Raw genomic sequence first — 22,098 nt, 5'->3', positions numbered from 1 at the left:
TCAGAAAAATATGAGAAGCTGTATAGGTTGGCCACCAAGAAGCTCAGTGATGTGGAGCTTGAATGAGAACAACTCTCCACAAAGTATGATGAAGCAAATTAGACTATTGGAGTACTGAGATTTGAGAACAATTTCTTGGCTAAGAAGACCAAGAAGCTTGAGGCGGAACTATTTCAAGTGAGAGCTCAGTTGGAGAAGACCTCGAGTGCAAAGCTGAATGAGATGCTCAGTCTGCAAAAATATCCCTCTAATCGTTCCGGTTTAGGGCATGCTTTTTCTTTTCCTAGTATTGCTTCTTCTAGCACAACTATTTTTGTTTCTCCTGCTAACAATATTGATTATGAGAATAATAATGTTAAAAATATGATAGCTAGTGAGAAGATAGATAAGGATAAATCTATCTTAAGAGCACTTCCTAAGCTTGCTAAGAAAGAAACCAAAAATTCTAGGGCTAAGAAGAGTAATGCTCAAAAGTCTAAAAGAAAAAGCAGCATCTCTATCATCACTGTGGCGCAGTTGGACACACTCGACCAAATTGCTACAAGTGCAAGCCACTCAGCAGAGCAACAATATAGTCTCGGCAGGAAACCTGAGTCAGTTTCCATCCTTTCTTGCTCCTTTTTATGATCTCCTTAAAGCCCTCATGTTCCTTTCGAACTTGAATGGTTGCAATTTTTCTCCCTCACCACCGATTCAAGGCTTTGCTCAAAGGAAAGGTTCTTTTAAGGTGTGGAAAGAAAATCGCTCCAAGTGATTTAGTCACTTTTTCACTTTCTCCCTCTTTTTTGTTTTGGTTGCATTACTTGTGTGTTTTATTTTATTTGAAACGGTCTAGTATTTATGCATTGCTTTATTTGACATGTTTTTGTTTGGTTGTTTTTCAGTTTTTTTTTTTAATTTTGTTTTTTCATTCATAAAAAAAATTGAAAAAAAAACACAAAAACAATGTGTGTTTGTGTACATTGGTATTTGTGTACCTTGAATGGCCAATGGAAAAAGTTTTCTAAACTTTGTATCTTTTGTCGCTTAGATGAGCATCTCCATGCACAACTAAGCAAGTGAGCTTTGTGGCTTTTTCTTTTGTGATAAGAAAGATTAAGTCATCTCTTGTACTTAATACTCGTATCACTCTTTTTGACAGGAAAGACTAGAAAATCCTAAGATAAATGCATAAATAACCATCTCACCACTATTGCCCGCCTATCATGAAATGACATCTGTATATTTCGGTATAACAAAAGTACAATGTCAAAAAACTTAACATAATTGGGTATTTCTTTTCTCTCTCTTATATGCCCATGCATGATATGCTTAATAAAAGAAAAATGTGCAAAGAAAAATAAAAGGAAAAATGAAAATGCTTTAAAATATAATTGCAAGCGTGTATTCTAGGAGATGTGGGAGTTATAAGATGTACCTTGAAGGTGATAGTCTCCATCAAGCAGTTATGATCGTGTGTGAGTTAAATTGGTTTACTCATATCTCAAATCGTCATAACATAGAGACACTTATGCAATCTTGTGATGTTTTCACACACAACACGCAATACTCTTTGCTACTTTTGATACATGTGTAGGTACAATGTGATTTGGCCATCACACTTGTGTTAATATATGCTCACTAAACTATCTTAACTTGTTTTTGAAATATAAAATTGGTTAGACTTGTTTAGTGTGTGTGTGTGTTAAGGATCTAAATGCATGACAATTTTCTTCATTGAGAGATAATTTTGAGAGCTTAAAATGCTGTTTGGATCTTTGGTTAAGTAGCATGCTTGATTACATTCATTTGAGTTTTTCTCTTCCTTGAAAAATTATTTTTAAGCAATCTCGATAGCTCCTCAGTAGCTCTCGACAGTTCCTCAGTAGCTCTCGACAGAGAGGCTATCTATTGAGACCTTCTAGCTTTTCTTTATCACAATCTCGATAGCTCTCGATAGCTATCTTGATTAATCGAGAAACTTTCTGTCTCCTTGATAGCTTCTTGATAGCTACCTCAATCCATCTAGCTCCTTGATACAAAATCTGTTGTTTGATCCTTAATAGCTGGTTCGATAGCTGATAAGCACCTCTTTAAAGCTCGATCGATCGAGCTTTATGAAGATTTTATATAAGGAGCCATCACTATTTCTGCACTCATTTTTCTCGATCTCTCTCAGCAGTTTCTCTCTTTTCTTAATCCAAAACTCCTCAAACTCAAACGCCACACATTCCTCACTTGATCTTCGGTCTATATCAAGTGTTCTTCATCTGGTATGATTCTTTCTCACTCATTAATCATGCATTTCACTCTTTTCTGACCTAAGTCTTGAGTCTTGAAAATGTTTTGGGGGTTTTTCGAAATTGATGAGTTTATGAAAATTTTAGGATGGATTTTTGTCAAAATGATCTTTAAACTTCATGCATTGCATCACATTTGCATTATAACAATGTTTCATGCATTTTAGATGTGTGTTTTCTTTGTTGCATGTTTGTGTGCTGATAGGTTTGGATTAAGCTGAGCCTATGATGGATTTAGATTTGCATGTCACATGTTCATGCATTTTCATGCATACGTACCTTACTATTTTTATCTTTTGATACTAAAATTGTTTGGTGCTTTTTTGTTTCTCTCTCTCTCCCTCTTACGTTAGGTGCATTATGGCACCTAAGTGTAAATCTGTTCCGTCTCGGAACCCTCTTCGTTCTAGGGCACCTTCATCTTCTTCTATTTCTGACCCCACTCCACTTCACGTACGATTCCGTGATGAGAAGGTCAAATCTAACTTCTTTGAGAACTTTTCACGACGAGGAATTCATTCGGAACGCCAAGTCATTTTGTCCGATTTTTCTGACACTGATCTACCCATTGTCATTAACAGTAGGGGTAGGGAGTTTCTTTGTGGCATTCCGGTCACGTGTCCTTCCGTGATCATTCAGGAGCTCTACTCCAACACGCACGGATCTGACACTTCTATACCCTAGTTTGTCACTCGCGTTTGGGGTATACGCATTGTAGTTACTCCGAGTATTGTATCGAAGGTACTACACATTCCTAGGGTAGCGCATCCTGACTATCCTGGCTGTGAGCGTCTGAGGACAATGTCCAAAGACGAACTTCTGTCTCGTTTCTGTAAGACACCTTCTTTTTAGAGTGATTGTCAGTTCACCCGTTGCACGACCTTTGCTAAAGGTCCGAGATTTCTTAACATGGTTATGACTTTTGTTTTCCATCCTCTCTCTCACTATAACACTATCACAGAGCCTCGTGCTCGCCTCTTGCTTTTCCTTATTGAGGATCTTACCATAGATATTTCCTCTCACTTCATACTTTCCCTTATAAATGTCTATAAGGATACAACGACCAGTGATAAGCTCATCTTCCCTTCAGCTATCACGCGGCTCCTTCGCCACTTTTCTGTCTCCTATCCTAAGTCTCCCTATTTCACCTTCATGTGTGCCATTGACGCCACTACCATTAAGTGGAGTTTTGCACAGCTTTGCTGGAGGCGGACTCAGACCGAGATGGCTGCTCCTTCAACTTCTACCACTCCATCCACCTCCGCTCCTTCGTCTTCAGCGGGTGGAGTGGCACTTGAGGCCATCATGGCACATCTTGTGTGCATGGATGCTCGCCTTGACACACTTAGTGATAAGTTGGGTCAGGTGAACACCAGTGTAGGGCATATCGCACGGCAGCAGACTGTTATTAGTGGTTTCACTGTTGCTTCCTCTCCATCTCCACCGATGTCCGAGGATGAGAGTGATGATGGCTCTGACAGTGATGATGTTGATGACGATGTTGATGCTGGCTCGCCTAGTGATGATGAGATGTATACTTGATTTACTTACTCTTTGTCACTCGTGACAAAATGGGAGAGTAGTTTTGGATATGAGAGTAGTCATACTCATAGGGGGAGAGTTAGTTTTAGGAGATAGGGGGAGTGTTCTTGAGTGTTCATATTTTGAGGGATGTAGTGTGGATTTTGATGTATCTTTTCTTTTCTCTTTTATTTTAGATACTTTGTTCATGTACCTTAGATCTTGTGATCATGTTGTGATAGCAAACTTTGCACTTGTTGATATATATACATTTGAGGTTGTTATTGCAGTTCTTTCACCTATCTTTACATGTGTTGTTTCTTTTCTCTCTTTATACATATGTTTCTTATTTATTGTATGCAATCTTTTATTTCTGTCTCACACTAAGATGCCTTGATGAGTTTTGTTTAAGTGTTTCAGAAATACAGGTTGTTAAAGTCTTCCTTGCTATGAACTCTCTTCTTGCGAAATTTTTCAAGAGTTTATGTTAGGATAGATTTTATTGTACTTAACAAGTGAGTATGAGTTGAGTGATTTATGACTCCTATCATATGTTCATTTATTTGTTGTGGTTTTGTCACGGATTGCCAAAGGGGATATTGTTAGGACATATCTAATTGGATGTTAGGAACATATGTCAACATTTTATGTATTGGCTAATCCTTTGACAAAACACACTTTACTTGTATTTGGATAGATTTAGAATGTGTTTAATACTTCAAGAAACAAGGTTTTAAGTTCAAGTGTTAAAGCCATGCAAATTTGTCCAAGAATCAAGTAAGAAAGTGCTAGATTTTAAAGCTTGACAGCTAATATCTATCGAGGTTTAAAAGCTGTTGAAACTCGTGGCTCGACAGCTAGCTCGATAGATGGCTATTTATCGAGGTTTATGAAACTCGGTTTTTCAGGATTGTTTTTCATCCAACCTGTGAGTACGTGTTTGAGCTTTCTTTTCTCACAACCCTAAACATATATAAGGATTATTTTAAGGGCCATATTAGGTTACATGAGTAAAAGCACAATTGCGCAAGAGCATAATTACACAAGAGCATAATTTCTCAAGTGCGACCAAAAACCTAGTTTGCTCTAGTTCTTGAAGAAACTGCTGTGTTTGTACTCCGTAGGGTTTTGTGACCAAGCAACTTTGTGATCTTCATCGGTTGATGAGCAGAAGAACTTTGTAGCCAACATCCTTCTCAAGTTGGTGATCAAGTTGCATACTGGGATCCGCGCATCTTTTAGTTAGTCACATACTAGGAGCCGTGCAATACAAAAGGAGAGATTGTCACTACAGAACAAATCTAATTGGGTATTGGGGTAAGGGTTCAACTGTAGGTTGGTATAAGGTACTGTGATACCTTTACTTGTAACTGCTTGTTTTGATAATAGTGGATTCTCGAGAGTGGTGACCTTAAAATCACCCAGTGGTGACCTTAAAATCACTCGGTGGGGGTTTTTGCCGTGTAGGTTTTCCCCATTTGTAAAAAAATCACCATGTCATTTAATTTCCGCTACATATGTAGTTAATAGGTGATTTATTTGTGCTAGCACACTCATTGCATGTAATTGAACCTAATTAATTCACTTAGTTAATTAATTGGTTAATTCATCATAATGGGTTAATACGTTTTTAGCCTATCACTGGCATTAGGGAAGATCAAATTCCAGGCCGAATTTGCCCAGCATCTATCTTTTCTTTGCTAGATTAAGGCAATGATATCTCTACAATTGGTCCATCTGAAAGTGGCCCCAGAGAACCCTAAATCTATCATCTTACAGAAGTTCATGCAATTTCTATAGGCAATGATGCGACAAAGGCATATCGGATTACCCCCCCCCCCCCACTTTTTAGAGTCAATAACAACATCATTAAAATCACCCACAATTGCCCAAGGAAGTTCATGAAGAAGAGATATAGAATATAAATTTTCCCACAAAATTTGGCATTCCTCAAATCTGGGACTTCCATAAATAGAAGAAAGGAGCTAGGGAGGAGAGGTGATTACCTTCACTATAACGTGTATCTCCTGTTCTGTGGTAGTGAGCACATCCATGTCCACCATATCCTTGTGCAATAAAAGCCAAATCTCCTAACATAGCCAATGGGGTCGATTGTGTGCATATTATCATAAGGTAAGGAACAAAGCATTTCACTAGCCCTAGAGCCACTTATGTGGGTCTCCATGACCACCACAATGCCAGGAGAATGAAAGTTTGTCAGATAACGAATAGTGCTACGAAAAGAAGGCTTCATAGCCCCTCTACAATTCCAGACAAGTATATTCATTTTTGGGGATAAGGAAGGAGAAAAGAACTCACATTCCTAGGCAAAGGCCCTCCTATATGTCATCCAATTCCATCCCACCTACCTTAGGTCCTCTTTGGAAATCATTGGGTTATGTGCTAGAGTTATGGCATGTTCCAGCAGTTGTAGTTGTGTCTACCTTGTGACTGTTCCCAAGGTAAAGCTCTCTGTGAAGGCTAGAGTCTAGATGAGCTTGAGCAGTGGGAGAATCCCTTGAATTAGAACTCTCGTTGTCTCGTCTGTGAGAAACTTTCTCTGACAAATTTCCACTAGAGCTAGTTCCCTTTCTAGAAGATCCAGCAATATTTCTGAGAGGTAGGACTGCAAGCAATCCCCTGAGGTGCTCTATGTTCTTTGACCCAAGGGAAGTAAAGGTGGTCGGTCTAGAGTAAACCTCCACCATGGATTTGGGGTGTTGTGCCATGCTGGGTGTGTGAGAGGTAGGCACTCGTCCCTCTTGCTTTGCTCAGTTAGAGGGAAGATAAAGCTCCAAGAGTTCAACAAGTCTTTGTCCGTCCACCCATAGATCATGAGGGTATCCCATCGGATGTAGTCGATCATGGAGTTGCTGAGCTCCATCGCGTGGTTGTTGATCCAAATTGCCCACGACATTGTTGGGTTGAGGCTAGGTTAGGGAGAATGGAGTGTTTGTGGAGGTTGATGGGGCCTTAGCATTAAACTGGAAGGGTGTAGAAGATTGTAGAAACGTGGTTGTATCTGAGGGTTTAAGGGAGGCAGTAGGCCTAGTGGGCTTAGAAGAAGGCCCAATTTTTAGGCTTTCTTTTTGGTTCAGTTTTTTGGTCAAAACAAACTAATCCTAATAATATTATAAATATAACAAGTTGTCAAATGATTACCAAGATAATAAAAACGCGTGGATTTAAAAAGACCCAACGACTAATTCCAAGACGTCTCAAACCCATGACTTTTCGAATCCTTCCACAAGGACCCCAACTTCATACGGACCATTTGGGCATCCTTTCCTCCTCTAGTGGGGCATATGAACACAAATTTTAGCACAACGTAAAAAAGAATCTCAATTATTTCCACGCAGCACACCATGACAGTTGACTAGCTGAGGTCAACAAGTCCCTTTACACGTGTTGTCTACGGTGGAGTGGACTCACCGTTAAGTGAGAGGGAGGGGGAGGGGGCATCGCCCAATAACAGCCCCTATAAAGCTAATCCCGAAGTAAGATCAAAATACGAGACACAAAGAAGTAGGCATGGTTTCTTTAAGCGTCTCCATGGTAAATCTGGTTCTTTTTTGGCTCAGCTTCATTAGCCTTACCGGTGAAGCACTTGTCCCAAGTTACCGCTATCATTTCTGTTCAAACGAAACCACCTTCATTCCCAACTCCACCTACCAGTCCAACCTAAAAGACCTGCTCTTTTCCCTTTCCTCCAATTCCACGCGTGAAATTGGCTTCTACAACAACACCGTTGGCCAAAACCCAGAGACCTCAGTTTACGGCCTCTTCCTCTGCCGTGGAGACCTCACCCCAGATGACTGCCAAGACTGCGTGTCAACAGCTATAAACGAGATTGTTCAGCAGTACTGCCCCGTAGAGAAAGTGGCTCTGCTATGGTATGATGAATGCATGTTACGCTACTCAAATCGATCAATCTTCTCTGTCGTGGAAGAACAGCCAACAAAGTTTCTGTGGAACGTGTTGGATATCACAGAGCCAGATCGCTTCCTTAAGCTAGCGCAAACAACATTGAGTGACTTGGTGCCTCTGGCCGCAAATGCTTCCTCCGGTGCTAAAAAGTTCGCTACGAAAGAAGTCAATTTTACGGTATTGCAAACGATGTACAGCCTTGTACAGTGCACTCCTGACCTATCCAGCTTTGATTGCAATAGGTGTCTTCAGGAAGCCATATCAAACGTGTCTACGTGTTGCAGTGGAAAGCAAGGGGGCAGAGTTATGTATCCTAGTTGTACCATTAGGTATGAGGTTTCTCCGTTTTATCAGATACAAGCCGTTGCTCCACCGGTACCAGCACCGGTACCAACACTAGGACAACCACCTATACCATTGCTTTTTCCTCCTCCACCAGGTGCAAAACTTATTTACCAACTTTTGATTTTACAGTGTCGTGCGAGTGTCGATTAAGCTCCAGAGACCATGTTTTTAAACAAAGAACCACACAACTCTCTTATTAGCATTATTATTGTTATTCAATATTTGGAAGAAGAGGGATTTAAAACATGGACAAGATCTAAAACATGGATTTAAAGAGTAGGATCATATTCTAGAACCACACAACTCTCCTATTAGTATTATTATTGTTATTCAATATTTGGAAGAAGAGGGATTTAAAACATGGACAAGATCTAACACATGGATTTAAAGAGTAGGATTATATTCTAGAATATAATCCTACTCTTTACTCTTTAGCTAATACTAAGTATTAAAACTCTTTGTGGATTACAATTAATTCAACTAATTTTGAAGCACTGATCTGTTTAGTTTGAAATAAAAATCTTTATGTTAATGCAGGGAAAAGCGGAATCTCATGGCCAATAATTCTCGCCATTGTTGCTTCAATTTCTGTCTTGGTTCTAATTGCTTTGAGCTACTACTTCCTAAGAAGGAGAACAAAAAAGAAGTACAATTCTGTACCGGATAAAAATGGTAATGAGTAATTTAATTGAATTTATAATGTTTGATTTCCAGATATCTTCTAACTGCTCTTGTATCCTAATCCCTTATGTTTGCTGGAAATAATTGTAATTACTTCTACTTGTTATTCTAGAAAGTAGAAGTGAAGATGAAAATCTATGAAATGGTGAGAGATGTGTATTCGTGTATTTCCTTATTTTTTGATAAACTGAAAACTTTTATTAGAGGAAAGAAAAAAGAAAAAGAAAAAAAGATTACAATATAAAGCACCGACAGTATACTCAAAATTATAATATATTTTCTATGCTTCCCCAATGGGCCAAAGATTTCACCAATGTTTACCCGATTTGTGTGCGTAGATGCCACTGACATTACAACTATAGAGTCTTTGCAATTTGATTTGGCTACAATCCAAGCTGCCACAAACCAGTTCTCTGAGGATAACAAGCTGGGTGGAGGTGGATTTGGTGAGGTTTACAAGGTATATTTGTTGCCTTTTTTTTTTTTTAATTTATTTATTGGGCGCTGGGGACATGCAAAAATTCAATTACTCAAAAAATTGAGTCAATAATATATATATATATATATATATATATATATAATTTGGAATTGATCATAATTTTTCGTACCAATTTAAGTACAGCCCATATTAGTTATATCAAAATCATTAATCACATTTCAAATCCCATTTCAATATTTATCAGAATTAAATATTTAAATATCTGCATATTACGGCATATCATTTCGGAATTATCACTAATAAATAAATAAATATATATATATATATATATATTTTTTCACTACTATAGAAAATAATAAGTTTAACATTGTTTTTTTTAAATCTTAAATAAAGTAGGATAATTATTATTATGATTTTTCTTTAAAAAATAAAATTCAAAATTTGGGTAATTGTTCAAGTAACCTTCCTAAAAAACAGTTCCTGCTGCCTACTTTTCCCATTTACCAACCCACCCACGTGAGAGCATATTATCAAATATCAATAGCACTTGTTTTTCTTTTGTCTCTTTGCTCTCTTCTTACCGTGTCCCAGAGCTCCTTTCTCATCTTCTTTTTCTTGCTCTTCATAATTTTCCCACTTTCTTTGTTACAACGGTGAGACTTGGGGGTCTGGGAGTGAGAGCACTAGTAGCTATATAGCTATTTTTAGCACCACTAAAAAATAAAATAAAATCACTGCTATTAGATGTGAGAAGCTAAAATAGATAAAGTGACTTTTTGTGATGTTAAAAAGTAAAATATTTGGCTCCACAGTGGATGCTTAGAGAGATGAGAGAGAGAGACTGAGAGCTGTGAGTGTGAGACAGAGTGTCAGAGATAAGAGAATGAGGGAAAATTTTTGTATGCACCAGGCACAGTGAGAGAGATGTCTCATGTGCCTGGCGCATGAGATACCTTCTCGAGAATGAGAAGGGTATTTTGTGACCTAGCGAGAAACAATACTAGGAAAATGGAGTATATATCGGTTAAACATTTCTTTCTTTTGAGTTTTTTTTTTGTTGTGCCTTTTTTCTATATCTGTTTAGTTATTACTTTTTTTTTGGGTGCAATGTGCCTAACAACCAGCATGAACATTGGGTAATTCTTACATTGAGCAATGTTCCCTCCCCTCATGCCTCATGGTGAGACCCATGTGTAGGGCCCACCCCTTATGTGAGAGGAGGGAGCATTGCTCCCAAAGGACCTAAGTTTTTTATGTGAACATTATACAAAAGTATGCAACTTGAATTTTTTAGAGAAGGAACTTGGAAATTGGGATTTAAAATAGAGTAATTATTTTTACGATATATATTATGATGTCTTTATTTATGCGTGTAGTATATTTATCAATATCTAAATATGACAAATTAACAATATCTAAAAGGATGTTAATTATTATTATTATTATTATAATATTAATTTTAATGAACTAACATTTTATATAAAGATTAAGATAATATATACTTTCAAGAAACAAAAAAAGATAATATATAATATATGAGATTCTTATAAAAGAACAAGAAGAGAGATTATGGCCATATATATATAATTAGAGATAATCTCAAAACAATACACCGGTATTGATTAGTATTGAAATATGTCATTTTCTTAACCAAACTAAAACATTATTCAATACAGTATTGACTCTAAAATTCAAAAGCTTTTGACCTTGAGATTTTATAAATTCCACAAAGTATACCATTCTAATGGTTATTGCAATACATTCTCAGGGTATATTACTTAATAGACAAGAAATAGCAGTGAAGAGACTCTCAAAAAGTTCTGGACAAGGTGTAGAAGAATTTAAGAATGAGATTTTAGTAGTAGCCAAGCTTCAACACAGAAATCTAGTCAGGCTATTGGGATTTTGTTTGGAAGGAAAAGAAAAGTTGCTCATCTACGAGTTTGTGCCCAACAAAAGCCTTGATCATTTCCTATTTGGTTTGTACATTCTATGCATATGTCTCAGCTATTTATTTGTCATATAAGATGCGTGGATTTAATTACCTAATATTTATTAGTGTTTTGGAGCCTATGAAGATGCAATAGATAAAAGACAACCCATAAAATAAAATAAAAAAGAAAGATAGGAAGAGAGAATAAATTGTCTTTCTATATTTAGTGCTTTTAAAATTAACGAATTAGTAGAATTTGCAATTCACTTGGATTCATTTAGTCTAACTTGATTATCGAATTTGGATGGGTGTGTAGAATCTGACAAGAAAAAAATATTGGATTGGTCAAGGCGTTACAAGATTATTGAAGGGATTGCTCGAGGGATCCTTTATCTTCACGAAGATTCTCAACTACGAATTATTCATCGTGACCTTAAAGCTAACAACATACTATTAGATGAGGATATGAATCCAAAAATATCAGATTTTGGCATGGCAAGGATTTTTGGGGTTGACCAAATTGAAGGAAAGACCAAGAAGATCGTTGGAACATAGTAAGTACTTGATTAGAGTCTCTCTCTCTCTCTCTCTCTCTCTATATATATATATATATTTTTTTTTTTTTTTTGAAAATTTATGTTCTTATTGGTTGATGGATATATTAATTTTTTTCATCCTAACAGATTAATCTAGAAAAAGAAAAAGATAGGTCTTTCTAACCTAAAAATTTCCATATCAAGTAACCCATAGACAATTTAGAGATGCATTAAGTCCAATCTCCTCTGTAGCACAAGTTAGATATATGTAACTTATTTGTAGAACCCAGTTAGCTTTGAATCTGACTAATAATAAGTTAAAGATTTTATAGTTTTATTTTTCTTTTAAAGTTTATTTTATTTTATTTTAACATTGTTGAATTGATGACATTGGTTTGCAGTGGTTATATGTCTCCAGAATATGCAATGCATGGACAATTCTCTGTAAAATCTGATGTCTATAGCTTTGGTGTCCTAGTACTAGAGATTTTAAGTGGTAATAAGATCAGTTCTCTCTATCAATCAGAGACTACTACTAAGGACCTCTTGAGCTATGTGAGTATGCAGTACGCACCACATTTTTTATTTTTTTTTTGTTGCTCATTTTGTAATTGCCAACATCACCCCCAGTTGAAAGGGAGAGATGGAGATACTATATGAACATTGACAAATTGATGCAGGCTTGGGAACACTGGAGCAATGGAACAGCCTTGGAGTTGTTAGATCCAACTTTAAGAGATTCTTACTCAAGAAATGAAGTCAACCAATGTATCCATATTGCCTTACTTTGTGTTCAAGAAAATCCAGCCGACAGACCCACAATGGCAAATATAATTCTCATGCTTGACAGTTACTCTGTTACTCTAAAAACACCTCAACAACCGGCTGTTTTCATACTAAGTGAAACAGAGCCGACAAATCCAACGGAGTAATTGGAGTCAGATGAACCTTCAAGCAAGTCAGGGCTGTCGTCTGGTAATGAAGCATCAATTACTGAAGCATATTCTCAACTAGTCAACTGGTTTGGGTGACCAGTTAGGGCTCCTCCACAATTATCTCTTTAATTAATAAGTCATGGAATTTCAAACACTATGTTCTATGTTATTACTTAATATATGTACTGAAACTTCACGGATGATAACATGTACACGTATTATTATTCCAGCAATAAGACAAAGTAAATTGGAAACCTAGTTTTACTGTAATCAATTTTAATTGCTGTAAAATTAAAATATGCCTCTCAATACTTGTACTTTAATATATATATATATATATATATATATATATATATAATAACTAATAGTCGAAACGTTTGATTTTTTGTTGAATGCGTCTCATTGCGCCAAGGAATTACATAAATTTATGCCACACTTCTACATTTAAAAACTGAACAATTGTGTCTTTTTGTGTTGCAAAATAGACACTAAACAATTATCTCTTTTGGATTTTAAAAAACTAATCACAATCAAAAGAAATAAGTTGTTACACTGTATCATACAATTGTTTTCCCTCGGTACATATAAATATAACCGGATTGCAAAAAAAAAAAAACTGCAATTTGCAAGCAGTTTCTCTTTTTCAACCACACACCTCTGTCTTTGAAAAAAATTACTGACAATCTCAATGCCAATACAGCAGGCAATCAACATGTTCATGAAAATCACCGGCACTTCCGAGTCATTACCACTAAGTAAACTGGAGGTGCATTTTCGTGGTCTGCTATTTTCGTCCTTATATATGCCTTTGTTTTCCTACTATTTCTTTTAAAATTTGGTTACTGATTATGTTGTTTCTCAAGGGGTACTCTTGAATCATTGTTGAAGAAAAATGGAACAATTACTGTCGGTAGTGATGATGGTACACCACACTATTTATATTTATTAACCTCAAAATTGTCTAATTCTAACAGAAGTTTACTTCACTTTAAAAAACCATATTTTTTCACTGGATACAAGTACCATACAATTGTAAAACAAAGACACAGAAAACACAGAAGAAAAAAAAAAAAAAGAGAGGCCAAAATAATAAAATCTTAATTTCATGATCTGATGCGTCTCTCTACTTTTCAACTTTACAGGTCCAAACTCCACCAAACCCAACAATTTCCCATTTTTCAACTATTACAGCATTTGACAGATGAAGAGGAAGAAGTAGATGAGAATGAAAGTAGTGGATGATCTTGTTGTGGGGAAAAGAAACTTAAAAAAAATAAAAAAAATTGAAAACATAGGAGAGAGTGCGCACTATGAGAGAAAACAAGATTAAAAAAGAGAAGGAGACGAAAGAATGTCATAGAAAAGATAAGAATGAAGGGAATTAAGAAAGGGAAATAATTAAAAAGGAAAAGAAAAAGTGGCATTGTAGAAGAGGAGATGATAATCACGTGGGGAAGTTGAGTTTTGCTACATTAGCAACTTTTAAGCAGAAAGGCAACTTCGTGGAAGGTACAAGTAAAATACCATTCCATCCTTACTTTTATTATTTTATACCCAAAAAAAAAAATACTAAATTTGTTTCATTTATTTATTTCATCTTTCACTTGGGCTTTGTTTCCAACTATCTCTCAATAGTGTTATTAGAATATTTGCGTTTAGTTAGATCTACACAGTTTCCTTTTAAATTGGTATGGGCATATAATATACTACAAAGACTAGAGTAATGCTTAGACATGTATTCTGTATAGATTTTTGTACATTGCTGATTCAGTATTAATCATAATTTTTTAAAAAAAAAATGATAATTTAAAGATTTATATATTCAGTTAGTTTTTTAGGCTGAAATTTATTATGTTCTTGATATCAATTAATTACTTTCTATAAAAGTTTTCCAATTAACTATGAATATATATTTAAAATATTAAGTCATTTTCTTATGTCCTTTTATTTTCTTTTAGTTATACAGTGTTATTTATTACCTATTTATGATTACATCTTTTAAAAAATGATTCCAATGACGGTTGTGGATAGATATAGCCATCTAACCATCTCCTCACAAGCATTTTATGCATCTATGCTACGTTTCTAACTATTTTTCTTTTTAAAGTCTTAATAGTAACCATTAAACTCAAATATGTATTAAAAGAGTAAAGAACATATAATCCAACGATTAGATTTTTGAAATATGTAATAATGTTAATGATATTAAGTAAGGTTGTAACCTTATACTACAACTAATTTTGTAGTTAAATTTTATCATTTTTTTATTCAACTCCATTTATATACTTATTTTAAGGTGAAAAAGACAAATAGTTATATAATTAATTAATTATTTATGCAACTCGATTTATATACTTATTTGTTAGTATCCTTATCTGGAGAGGATACTAACAAATTATATTTACTTTTTAATAGTCCTTTCTTCTTTTTTATTTGGTTTTGTTGTGTATATTGCAAACAGTTAGGAGTTCAACTATTTACTACTCTATGTTTCTTAGTCACAACAATTAGTGCAACAGACACAATCAATTGTAAGAAAATGCCAAATCATGCTTTCAGGCACTCAATGGAGCTTTAGATAAAATGCTATGGTCCATCTCAGCGCCATGTAATAATACAAGAGTTATCCATAGAAGTTTTGGTCCTTTAAAATTGGGTCAATAAGGATGTTGTAGCGGATGCTTTAGCAAAATTTGCAAACACTTACATTGTAATAATCTCTCTCTCTCTCTCTCTCTCTCTTTGGGATGTTTGATTCAGAAATGTATAAATCAAACTAATTCCAAGTGCATTGTAATAATTCCTCTCTTTCTCCTTCATCTGGAAGGTTTGACTCTATTGAATTGTTTGGAAGTTATTATATAAATACTTTTTGTAAATTTTTTTCGTGCATTATACGAGTCAAAAACTAGTAAACAATAAAAGAACATTTCTAGGAAAAAACTTGATGCTCACCACAGGCCCTAACTAAAAAATAAAATAAAAAATTTAGGGAGACTACACTTTATCTATTTGTGGTTTGCCCAAAAAATACTTTGTTTACCTGTGGATTGAAAATTGGTACTTTACCCACTTGAGGTTAGCTCTGTTTATTTTCCGTTTCCCACTTCTGTTAAAAACAATGGTAAATTTGTATTTTTATTACCTTTTTATGTCTCTCTCATCTTTAAACATAAAAAACTAAAAAATCAAGGGAAACAAAGATCAAAAAGCTAGATTTTGTAAAAATTAAAACCTAACTTTTACATCTTTTTTCATGCATCAACTTTTAGACCTTATATTGATTTTCTAAGCGTGAAACCAAGACAATGCTTTAGTTCTACTTCAAAAATCCCTGATGCTCATGTGCCCCAAAAGCATACTCAATATTATGAACTGCAACAGATTAAAATAGCACCCGAAAAACAAAAAAGTTTTAGTGATCAAACCTCAAAACTATTAAATATGTAAAAAATCTGAAAAATGTAATGTAATTTAAGCGAGTTCACCGGTATGCATATCCATTACAGAATCATATTTCCTCATGGCATTTATTACCATCCCTTTGGTTGTCGAGGAAATTGAGGAACATGAAACAAATTTCTCCTTCCTAGAATATTGAGAAACTCAACCTGAACCAAAAAGCCACACAATTAAATTGATCTCAGTGTAGTAAAGTTTTCCTTTTTCTTATTACCCAAACAAGGATTAATTTTGCTTCAACAGTAAACAACTCCTTTCCAATATCCATCAATTATTTTTTCATATTTTTTCATTGTTATGTCTTTCTAGACTCATGGTTAATGTCGCCTCTATGTTTAGTTCACCTGATCTTTACTCATTCTAGGATTAAGACAAAGTTGTTGACGGCTTTGTTAATGTGTGTTCAATAGAAATAGGGGAAGGTTTTAACATAGAAGATTTAAAAGTTGATTTGAAAAAGATGTAAAAGTTAGATTTTAATTTTTACAAAACCTAGCTTTTGATCTTTTAAATTTTTTTATTTTTTTTTATTTTTAGTTTTTAATGTTTTGAAAGAAGAAAGACATAAAAAGGTAATAAAAATACAAATTTACCCCTATTTTTAATAGAAGTGGGTAACGAAAAATAAACAAAGCTAACTTTAGGTAAGTAAAATGTCATTTTTTAAATCACAATGTTTTTTAAACAAATCACAATTGAGCAAAATGTAATTTTCCCAAAGATTTGTAAAACAAAGAAGTCCAAGGCATCAGCCATCACTAGCTTACCGTTCTTTCCCCATATCAGCGACTATTCTATGCTATCTTTTCCGCAGCTCTGAAAGGGGTATTACTTCAGCAGTTTCCTTTCATCTTCTATAACAACAACACGGAAGAGTAGAGTAGTGCCTTCTGAAAGGAATATTACAGCTAACATCTACCTTGTCAATGTTCAAAAGTTTACCACTCAAGTCTACGTGACCTTTTCTTTCTTTTTTTAATTTTTTTTTTATAAAAATCTTAAGATTGATTAGTATTTCTTTAAGAAAACATAAAACGAAAAGAATAACACTACAAAACGATTTATGTTGTAAAACTTTTCCCCCCACCATACCAAAATGAGAACAAGACGGAATAGATGATATCAAAATGAGTTTCCCTTCCAAGGTTACCTTTGTGGTCCATTTCTCGATTAGTATCCTGTTCATAATTAGTGAAGCCGCCCCAAATTTCCGCTCCTATTACTGTCCAAATGGATATAATTTCACCCCCAATAGCAACTTCCAGTCCAATCTCAACCACCTCCTCTCTTCCCTTTCCTCCAATGCCTCACGCGAAGGTGGTTTCTATAACACCACCGTCGGACAAAACTTACCCAACCAGATTTACGGCCTCTTTCTCTGCCGTGGCGATGTCACCGCCGATGTCTGCAAAGACTGCGTGGCAACGGCAGCTAAAGCAGTAGTGCAGCAATACTGCCGCACAAGAATTAAGGCCATTATCTGGTACGACGAGTGCATGTTACGCTACTCAAATGAATCATTCTTCTCCATCATGAATGACAGGGTGACATATTACGCTTGCAACGACCAGAACATTACTGTGCTAGACGGATTCACTCAGCTACTGGGATCCATGATGAATGACTCTGTCACTCGGGCCACAGCTGCTGATCAGCCTGGTGCTACCAAGTTTGCCACCAAAGAAAACAACCTTTCTTCGTCCATAACTCTCTACTGCCTTGTACAGTGCACGCCGGACATCTCAAGCTCCAGTTGTAATAAGTGTCTTCGGGGACGGGTTGCAAATTTGCCGGATCATTGTAGTGTAAGGAAAGGGGCAACAGAATTAGTTCCTAGTTGTAATGTTAGGTACGAAGTGTACCCATTTTACCGGAACACCGCTACACCGCCGCCGCCTCCTCCTCCAGCTATAGCTCCACCAGATTCGGCCCCAAGATCCAATGGTAAAAACTGAAGCGCACTAGCTAATTGTTTGGGCCTAAAGCTTTTAAATTCCTCTTGAAGCTAATTAACAATCACTGATTTTGTTTTTTTCCCTTCCTATAAACTTTATTGATTAAGCAGGAAAAAGCCGAGTCTCAACACTAACAGTCATTGCTATCGTTACTCCAATTGCTGTCTGTATGGTGCTATTGGCTATGGTTTACTGTCTCCAAAGAAGGAGTGCAAGAAAAAAGTACCCTATGGAGGAGGAAAATGGTAATGACCAATTTTTATCGATTTCATTGGAAATTTGATTCCCTCATGACTGTACATGTTACTCTTATATTATATATAGAGTATTCCCTAAATTTACCATTTCATTGTGTAGCTCTGCTAATTTAAGAAATTATAACTGTAGAGTCTTTGCTATTTGATTTGCCAACACTTAAAGCTGCCACTAACAAGTTCTCAGAAGATAACAAGCTCGGTAAAGGTGGATTCGGAGAGGTTTACAAGGTATTAAGCTAGTATACTGCATTCACCCCCCCCCCCCCCCCCCTCCTAATATTTTGTAATAATAGAGGTAAATGAATTGTATGCAAAATTCAAAATTCAGAACCATTTCATGTTGGGACCTTTATTTGTAAGTTCTGTAGGCTACTCTAACAGCCTTTTAAAAGCACTTATCAGGGCATACTTCCAAATGGACAAGAAATAGCTGTAAAAATGCTTTCAAAAAACTCCACACAAGGTGCAGAAGAATTTAAGAATGAGGTTAAAATTCTAGCTAAGCTTCAACACAGAAATTTAGTGAGGCTATTTGGATATTGCTTGGATGGAAATGAAAAAATTCTTGTCTACGAATATGTGCCGAACAAAAGTCTTGACAATTTTCTAAACGGTATGTTGTTTCTAAAGAATTTTTAAATTTCCACATGTTTGAGAGCATAAATCTTATTCACTTTCTAGTTAGTATTTGTTACACTCTTTGTTACACATTATTTTCAACTAAAATCCTGAGTTAAAGATACAATTTTTTAAACTTGAAATCGTGTCTTTAAGTCATGATTTCAGTTCAAAAAATTGTATTTAACATGTGTGTAACCACTTTTATCCTTACTTTATACTCTACAACAAATTTGTAGATTCTTAATTATAACCCTGTAAAAGGAGCTTACCCATTGAGGGTTTTTGCTTTGTTGTTTTAAAGACTCTATGATGGTGGAAGAGAGAGATTTAATTCCCGTTCTATACCTGTCTTTTTAAATTTAATTAAAGTATATATTTCAATTTGTAGTTGAATTTCATCCATTTATTCTAACTTGAATATTGAATTATGATGGTTATGTAGACCCTGAAAAACAAAGAACATTAGATTGGTCAAGACGTTACAAGATTATTGGAGGAATTGCACGAGGGATTCTTTATCTTCATGAAGATTCTCGGCTTAGAATTATACACCGTGATCTTAAAGCTAGCAACATATTGTTAGATGAGGACATGAGTCCAAAAATTTCTGATTTTGGCATGGCAAGAATCTTTTCAAATGACCAAACTCAAGAAAATACCTTCAAGATTGCAGGAACATAGTAAGTACATTATATTTTAGTAGTCTTTCTTAACATTAAATTTTTGTGGCAAATTACCACTAAAGAAGAAAAAAATGTGACCATCCGGAATTCTTTGTGTGTAGCCTCTCATCACATTAATACACACTAGATAATTACAAGGAAAAATTCCATAAGAAACTAGTTAGGAGATCTGAGGAAAAAAAATGTCTTAATTTAAAGAACACCCTAAGAAAAGGCTAATCAACACAATAATATAATGAAATCTAATGCTATATGAGCCCAAAAAAAGGGTCTAGATCAATTGTTAATTTATTTCTTTCTTATCCAAATAAAATAACACAAAAAAACAAACAAGTTGATCATTCTAACTAGACAAGTTGATCATTATGCACGTAGTTTTATCAAACATGAATTTATGCACGTAGTTTTATCAAATATAAAGTACTGCACATAATTAATGTTTAGAAAGATATTATATTCATAATATTTTCACAATAAATTGTAAGCGATATGTTGTTATGAGTTGTTACACTTATAGGTGGACAAAAAAGTAATTTAATTATGGATTTAAATTAGAATTTATAACAACTTACCACCTATGATTTGTTGTGAAAGTATTGTGAAAATGTTGTAAATGTAGCACTCCTCTAATGTTTATGGCAAAGTCAGGAATTTTCTCCGGTACTTGTAAATTTTAATTAAAAAAACATTTAAATCCATGGATTTGTATTGTTGTGTATTTATAAGAAATGTTTAAATTCTAAATCCTTAACACATTGCAATTATCCTGGACGTATTTTCATGCTCTTAAAATCGTCTTATCACTAATACAATAAAAATTCTCTTTGAATATATGTGTAAAACATTACAAGCATTGTATAAATAGTCCTTTTGACAGTTAAGTATCGGGACTATTTGTTTCTTACACAAGTGATGTTTGTTTTGATATTGATTTTTTCTTGAGAAATTTATCCATAGTTGAATCTAATATATATATATATATATATAGTATTGATATGTTTCTGCTATTTCATTATGATTGTTTAATTAATAGTGTTGCTAATGTTGGTTTTTAGTGGTTACATGCCTCCAGAATATGCAATGCAAGGACACTTCTCTCTTAAGTCTGATGTATATAGTTTTGGCATCCTATTACTAGAGATTTTAAGTGGCAAGAAGAACGGTTCTTTCTGTACATCAGATCCTTCCGAGAACCTCTTGAGCCATGTGAGTGTAAACCAAATTTTACAATTTTTTGCTTATTTTGTAATGAATATATAAGCACCTTTAAATTAGAGGCAGAGAAAGGTGACAATATAAGAATACTTGATCATTTGATTTAGGCTTGGAAGCATTGGAATGGTGGAACGTCCTTGGAGTTGTTGGATCCTACTATAAGAGATTCTTATTCAAGAACTGAAGTCAACAAATGTATCCATATTGCCTTACTATGTGTTCAGGAAAATCCAGCGCAAAGACCAACAATGGACTCAATAATTCTCATGCTAAATAGTAACTCTGTTACTCTGTCATCACCTCAACGGCCAGCATTTTTCCTTCAAAGTGGAACAGAGCAAAACGTGCTAGAGTTGGAGTTGGATCAATCTAAAGGAAAGTCAATATTATTTTCTGTCGATGAAGCATCAATTACTGAAGTATACCCTCGATAGTAAGTAGCAACGAGGGCATGACAGAAATTAGTATTAGTTTTTTTGTTATGAAGCATCAATTACCACTTTACCATTAATTGTTTGAGATTTTGGACTTCAGGATGACAAAATAATTGGAAGTTTCCAATTATTTTGTAAAGAATAATTTTATATGTTAAAAATATTGAATGATTGTATTGTATTTCTCAATTAAAGAATATACATATGTGTATTTATATAGGAGGCATAAGAGTGCAGTACAAGTAAATGTGTAGTACAAAAATGTGTGCTATACAAGTAATCTAGTTGGGCCTAAAGCTCAAATACTATACACGTTAATAGCCCCCCTCAAACTCAAGGTGGATGTGAGACCAAGTTGAGGTTGTCAACTAAAGGTGTTCTTTAGGATGTGACTTGGTGAAGATATCTACAAGTTAATTTATAGAGGAGATTGAGATTAGCTTGAGAGCACCATGGACAAGGTGATAACAGATAAAATAACAATTGATCTTGATGTGTTAAGTCCGTTCATGGAAGACATCATTGTGAGTAATATGAATGACACTCTTGTTGTCACAACAAAGAGGAGTAGCAGAGGATGTAGACACACTTAAGTCTTTGAAAAACTATCGTAACCAAAGAAGCTCAGATGTGGTATCAGCAAGGGTACAATATTCAGCTTCAGTACTGGAGTGGGCCACATAAGTTTGTTTCTTGCTTTGCCAAGAAATCAGAGAAGAACCAAGAAGAAAGCAATAACTAGTGGTGGACTTGCGATCAATGGGATCTTCAGCCTAATCAGCATAAAAAAATGCACAAAGAATAAGAAGAGATTGAGCAAAGTAGAAAAGATCATGAAAGAGAGTGCCCTTTAGGTATTGAAGAATGCACAGAAC

At 35.0% G+C, this 22,098-nt stretch overlaps 2 protein-coding genes across 2 annotated transcripts; both read left to right on the top strand.

Moving 5' to 3' along the window:
* The first annotated feature begins 7,289 nt into the window (after positions 1 to 7,289).
* Positions 7,290 to 12,905, top strand: LOC142636377 (cysteine-rich receptor-like protein kinase 10). Its single transcript, XM_075810581.1, has 7 exons — positions 7,290 to 8,166; positions 8,610 to 8,744; positions 9,092 to 9,213; positions 10,961 to 11,171; positions 11,442 to 11,679; positions 12,063 to 12,216; positions 12,342 to 12,905. Exons 1-7 carry the CDS (start codon positions 7,332 to 7,334, stop codon positions 12,591 to 12,593), a joined length of 1,947 nt encoding a protein of 648 aa, XP_075666696.1. The 5' UTR covers positions 7,290 to 7,331; the 3' UTR covers positions 12,594 to 12,905.
* A 4,280-nt stretch (positions 12,906 to 17,185) lies between these two features.
* On the top strand, positions 17,186 to 21,412 carry LOC142636376 (cysteine-rich receptor-like protein kinase 25). Its single transcript, XM_075810580.1, has 7 exons — positions 17,186 to 18,002; positions 18,124 to 18,258; positions 18,401 to 18,498; positions 18,673 to 18,883; positions 19,334 to 19,571; positions 20,630 to 20,780; positions 20,897 to 21,412. Exons 1-7 carry the CDS (start codon positions 17,186 to 17,188, stop codon positions 21,221 to 21,223), a joined length of 1,977 nt encoding a protein of 658 aa, XP_075666695.1. The 3' UTR covers positions 21,224 to 21,412.
* Positions 21,413 to 22,098: the final 686 nt, after the last annotated feature.

This window comes from Castanea sativa, chromosome 5 (genome assembly GCF_040712315.1).
Source record: "Castanea sativa cultivar Marrone di Chiusa Pesio chromosome 5, ASM4071231v1".
In the NCBI taxonomy this organism is placed as follows: domain Eukaryota; kingdom Viridiplantae; phylum Streptophyta; class Magnoliopsida; order Fagales; family Fagaceae; genus Castanea; species Castanea sativa.
Note: the sequence above shows the minus strand (reverse complement) of the source record. Positions and strands in the feature narration are given on the sequence as shown.

What these genes read in the sequence shown, in the direction of transcription:
- LOC142636377 (XM_075810581.1), top strand. Translation starts at nt 7,332, where the DNA reads ATGGTTTCTTTAAGCGTCTCCATGGTAAATCTGGTTCTTTTTTGGCTC. An exon ending in GATTTGGTGAGGTTTACAAG is followed by an intron (nt 9,214 to 10,960) that starts GTATATTTGTTG and finishes ATACATTCTCAG; the next exon opens with GGTATATTACTTAATAGACA. An exon ending in CCTTGATCATTTCCTATTTG is followed by an intron (nt 11,172 to 11,441) that starts GTTTGTACATTC and finishes ATGGGTGTGTAG; the next exon opens with AATCTGACAAGAAAAAAATA.
- LOC142636376 (XM_075810580.1), top strand. Translation starts at nt 17,186, where the DNA reads ATGAGTTTCCCTTCCAAGGTTACCTTTGTGGTCCATTTCTCGATTAGT. An exon ending in CCCTATGGAGGAGGAAAATG is followed by an intron (nt 18,259 to 18,400) that starts GTAATGACCAAT and finishes TTATAACTGTAG; the next exon opens with AGTCTTTGCTATTTGATTTG. An exon ending in GATTCGGAGAGGTTTACAAG is followed by an intron (nt 18,499 to 18,672) that starts GTATTAAGCTAG and finishes AGCACTTATCAG; the next exon opens with GGCATACTTCCAAATGGACA.